Raw genomic sequence first — 5,771 nt, forward strand, 5'->3', positions numbered from 1 at the left:
TATTATAGTGTCTTAGGAATAAAGAAAAAATATTTAAATTCTATTTTTGCAGAGAATATATTCATACTGAAAAGGAAAAAAACAAAAGAACTTTATTCCATAAAATATTTGCCTCAATGGAGCAGTAGTAATAAAGCCACTCTGACCTAAATATCTGAGTGAATTTTATGCCTTTGTTTATGTTATACTATAATCACACATAAAAATATATATAAGTAGTTTATCCCTACTTAAATTTTTTCTTAAATTTTTTCACATATTGGCAATCTGTCTAGAAACCACTTCAGCTGATGAACTCATTTAAAGTGTGTTATAAAGCATGTCTTCATTCTATAGACTCCTGACTCCTAAGAAACACCTACTCTTTCAAGCATATGCTGAAACTTCACTAATACTTGAAATTGTTTAAACAGAACTTTCAGATAAGCATAGACTTTTTAAAGCTGATGTGAGATCTTTTTTAAAAAATAAATAGTAATATAAAAGTTACAGTTATCCACAATATTTCACTACAGTCTGCACAAATTCAATACCTCATATAAATATTAAAGGACTGAATTGTTTACAGAAAATATTTTATGAAGGCAGTATTATACAGTAGTTCAGAGCCCCAACTTTGCAGTCAGACTGCTTGCCAGTTCTGCCCTACCTTGGCTGTGTGTCTTGGGGAAGCTACTTAACTTCTCTGTGCCTCTATTTGTTCATCTGTAAATGGGAATAATTTAAAATACCTATCTCAAAGACTACTTTAAGGATTAAATGGGTTAATTTATGTAAAACACTTCGAACAACGCCTGGCACACATAAGCACTTTATAAAACTTTATTACTTGTTACCTCTTAACTTTTTACCTAAAATTATGGGAAAAGAAAAAGTAATTTTACTTTTTTAAAATTGTTTTTAAATACTGAGTATTAATATTACACATCTAGCAGACTGGTAATTCACTTTCCTGGCAGACTCAGACTCTCAAAAGGTTCTTAAGGATTGGGGCCATTAAGCTTCTTTTGCTATACAGTGAGAAGTAAAAAATGTGAATTATTCTCCAGTCCAACTCATCTTTGTTTCTCCTAAATTGAAAAGCAAATTGAGATAATAAAATAAATATTTTTAAGCCCACATTCTTCTATTTCCTCCATTTTATACAACTTGATATAACAGGAACTCTGGAAAGAACAGATATAGTCAGGGGGTTTTCATCAATGACAAGCCTTAACCTGCTATTTCCAGTCTAATCCCTTTCAAATGCCTAATACCTTAAAGAAGTGTCTTATGAAGACCAGAACAAAATCATTTTTGCTAAAACAGGAGTGTACAGACAAGCCCCTAGAGGATAAAGACTAATAATGTATGTAGTGGCCCCTTGGGTCACTGTAGCTATTTCGTTTTCTTTCAGATTTAAGGATATAATAACTGTTCTATCAGCAGAAGCTGTCAAGATGAGTTGATTTTTCTCTTCACAAGATTCCAAGGAAGGAAATGTAATAATAGCTGTTATCTTTTGAGTGTGTCCACTGAGTTCCAAAAGTTTTTCTCCTGTCTGAAAAACCAATAAAAATGGTTAATAGGCTCATCTTTCACAACTTTGATAATCTTAAAAGACAACATTAAGAAAAATCACCATGTACAAAGTACACATATATTCCATTTAAAATTACTTATTCAGGACTTATAATTTAACTTTAGCAATCAAACAGAATCTAAACAAGTGCCAAAAGAATAACCACAAACAATTTTGATTATATTCTATTAGAAAATGCTAATTTTCCACATTTTTATAGAAAATTTAAAGAAGTATTCTTTCCTATGGTTTTAACAATATAATTGTGTAAATTAAGCATAAAAACATCAGTATCTCAATCTGTAGGAAAAAAATATGGAATCTTTGTTATCCAAGTATCTATTATCTAAGTCTCTACAGCTATAAGGTTGTAGAATGAAATAAGTCAGCATAACAACAAATACATACATATATACACTAACTTCTCAACCACTTATAAAGTTAGTCTCCACTCCATCTCTATTGAACACCAACCCATCCATCCAATGTCTTCGTCTATCAGTCTCTCACTGATTTCCCAAGTAGTAAACATACAAAAATACAATGTAAATATAATGTAAAATACAAATGTTTCCAAGGTTGCAGGACTTCATAAATGTGAAAGTAATGTTAAAGAACTGCTTTAATCACAGACAAAGCCACCAAAAATGAGGATCTGGCAGAGTCAGACCAGATAATAACCCAAAATAAGGATGAGAGGGGGCCGGCCCGGTGGCGCACTGGATAGTGCGCCGCTTGGGAAGCGTGGCGGCGCTCNCTTGAAGACATGTCAAGAGAAACTTCAAAAACTGAAAAGCCAAAAACAAACAACAACAACAAAACCCCTCAAAAAATAAAAAACAAACAGGCAAAAAAAAAAAGATGAAAAGAACACAACATAATATTCAAAGACTATGGAACAACTATGAAAGATATAACATATAGTAGTGAGAATAACAGAAGAAGGGGAGAAAAAAATATACTTGAAACAATAACGTCTGAGATCTTCCACAAATTAATGTCAGACACTAAACAAAAGATCCAGGGATGAAAGACAACACCAAACACGATAAATGCCAAAAATCTATACCTAGGAATATAATTTTCAAAATATAGAAAATCAAAAATAAAGAAAAATCTGAAACAAGCCAAAAAGGGGAAAAAATCTTACCTAGAGAGTAACAGAAGAATTACATCCAATCATCTTCTCAGAAAGCATGCAAGCAAGAAGAGAGTGGAGTCCAATATTCAGTGTTGGGAGAAGAAACCCATAAAAATAGATCTGGAAATAGAGTGGGATTTAACAAAACAACTCTAAATAATACGTGGGTCAAATAAATAAATAAATAAATAAATTTTAAAAAAAAAAATAAGGATGAGAGGAAGATAAATGTTTCAAAAGCAATTAAGCTGAATAGCAAAAAAAAAAAAAAAATAAGGATGAGAGGAAGATAAATGTTTCAAAAGCAATTAAGCTGAATAGCAAAGGATCAGGAGGAGAGACCTGAAGAAACTCGGTGAAGCCTTAAGTATTTTTTGTAAAAACAGGCCTTTTGTTATATGACTATTAAAGTCAAACATGAGAAGAATGTTATGTTATCATACAACACTGAAAGAAAAATTGTGCCTCTGACCAAAAAAAACAATATTTTATTCATTTTGGAAGTCAGTACACAGTTGCTGATAATCTAAATCTTGTTCAATAAAATAAAAATTTTCATTTTCATAGTTTGACATTTTTCTCAGAAAAAAATCTTAACAAAAAAACCTGTACCTCTTTATTATGAAATATTGGTCCCTATTTTAAATGGATTTATCCTATGTAGCCTTTTCAAATATTAACTAGTCTCAAATAATGATATTGATATGCAAATATATCCCCAAATAGTATTTATTACACAATCCACATATAATCAATACACACCTGAGCATTCCACACAACTACAAGTCCATCATCACCAGCAGATGCAAATCTGGTCAGAGAAAAAAGGTCAAAGGAAAAAAAAAATCACTGGTGGCATTTAATTGCTAAGATTAATTTAAGAACTACCAGACCTTATTCATGGTATTTTGACTTACTAGTATTAATGAAGATTAAATTCTTTAAGCTAATTTAACAAATATTTATAGAATACCTTATAGGTTCTGTGTCAGGTACTAAGGATCCAAAGATAAATAAGACATTTATAGGATTACAAAGAATAACCTGTTAGAAATGTAAAAATGAGGGAGACACATAAATGATCTTTAAAGTCCTTCCTTGTTTTAAAATTCTGTGATTTTAAAAAATTCCATATCAAGCTGAGGAGCAGTTTCACTGACAGAAACAGGGGTCGAATGGAATCATGTCCTTACATAAATTCATAATTTCTATGATCTTCTCTGTAACTCTTTTATTTAAAGTCAAGACCTCTCCTTTGCCCATCCTGGCTCCTTGGTCTTTTCACATAAATGCTATGTTCTTGCTTTGAAATGTTTGGGTTTTTTGAGTTTTTTTCGTTCTTGTTTTTTACTAATGATGCTTGAAATGAAAAGAGGTAAAGTTCATTTCAAGGCACGAAAAAAGATCTGTAATAAACTCTGCTATAGTTCATCTCTCCTCTTCACCTCCCATTCTCTTTACATAAAGGAACAATCATCTATCTACATTCTGTAAAGTAAAAGATATCCTTGACACAAACACTTTCCTTAACACTCCAAACTGAGCTTCAAGTTCAAATTTCTCATGCTCAGTTTCAAAGTTCTCTACTTAAGCATTGTCTTCATTGCCTAGGATGATTCCCATACTCTGTTCTCACTTCAAAACCCTTTTTCATTACATCTCTTACTGTTAGACCTGAGATTATACAGGAGATGGGAAACTGGTCAAATACAGTCTGACAAAAATCTATTAATTTTTTAATATAGAATTATATATCTTTTTAATGAAAAGAACCTTTTACTTCTTAGGTAACGAGCTAGAAACCAAAGAGTTATTTTTAAACCCAAGTCTATCATTTATTCTTATTTCAAAATGTAAGATACAAAAGATCTAGAGATTAAAAAGAAACTGACCACTCCCAAGTTAAAAATATAATTTCCTATGCTTAATTAGATGTATTTTCTGAATCAGAATACTAAACAGTGCCTTGAATATCACAAACAGTTGCTGAAAGTAAATCTTTAATAGCTTATGTTTCTGAGCGTATTGATCTCTATTTGTATAGAGATGGGGTGAGCAGGACTCAAGATCTTAAATTTTCTTTAGTATAAAACATCATTTTCTATTAATTCTTTAAACTCTTATAATTGCTTTTCTCCCATTTAAAGGATTGCAGATTTAAAATACATATTTTTTTCTAACCCTGATTTTTAACTTCTCATTATTCTTTTATCACATCTGAATCTCCTGAGGTCACAATGAGAGATGATTGAATGGTTGAGAGTTTAGAAATGAGATGTAAAACATGTCACCTCAAATTTTAATTCAATCAGGAGTGAACGAAAGTTAAATCTAAACAGTGCTCAATGGTAATGCATGAAATCACAGCCAATTTTTTATTGCTCAGAGGTCAATTACCAATTTGGTAGATTATTCAGGCCTTTCAATTCTCATATAGATATTCTATTGCTGCATTTTTTTTTTTTTTGCCATTTCAGTATTCAATACTATGTCCTCTAAAGAGGAAACATAAATCTTTTTTAAAAAATTAATTAATTTATTTATTTCAAATGTTCATGAGATACAAAGCTGATTGTCCCCCCTCCTGCCCATGATGTGGGGGCCAGACTAATATTGGGGACATACCCATTACCGGAAATTGCTTTTGTACCCTTTGTCCCCCTCCAATTATCCCCCAACCTCCCTCCCCCTCCCCCTCTCCCCTCAACTTCAATTTGTAGCCCTGGGGATGTTCCCTCCCTCTGTCGGATCATGGGACTACTGTGGTCTTTCTTTCCTGCGTTCCTTTTTCTCTTAGCTCCCACAAATGAGTGAACATATGTGGTATTTATCCCTCTGTGCTTTGCCTGTTTCACTCAACGTAAGTTTCTCCAGGTTCATCCATGTTGTTGCAAATGGGAGTATTTCATTCTTTTTTATGGCAGAGTAGTATTCCATAGTGTATATATACCACAGTTTCCTTATCCACTCATCTATTAATGGACATTTCAGTTGGTTCCATATCTTGGCTATTGTAAACAGAGCTGCAATAAACATGGGAGTGCAGGTATCCCTTTGACGTGATGATTT

General features: G+C 32.2%; 1 protein-coding gene across 2 annotated transcripts in view; it reads right to left on the reverse strand.

Annotated features, from left to right (window-relative positions):
* The window catches only part of WDR41 (WD repeat domain 41), a 46,627-nt gene that overhangs the window by 26,283 nt on the left and 14,573 nt on the right, over positions 1-5,771 (reverse strand). For both annotated transcript variants that reach the window (XM_008579100.1, XM_008579101.1), the window contains exons 3-4: positions 3,465-3,513; positions 1,409-1,540 (exon numbers count right to left, since the gene is read on the reverse strand). In XM_008579100.1, the coding sequence (XP_008577322.1) occupies positions 1,409-1,540; positions 3,465-3,513 (181 nt within the window). The remainder of the gene's footprint in view (positions 1-1,408; positions 1,541-3,464; positions 3,514-5,771) is intronic.

This window comes from Galeopterus variegatus, unplaced genomic scaffold (assembly GCF_000696425.1).
Source record: "Galeopterus variegatus unplaced genomic scaffold, G_variegatus-3.0.2 Scaffold1808, whole genome shotgun sequence".
Lineage (NCBI taxonomy): Eukaryota > Metazoa > Chordata > Mammalia > Dermoptera > Cynocephalidae > Galeopterus > Galeopterus variegatus.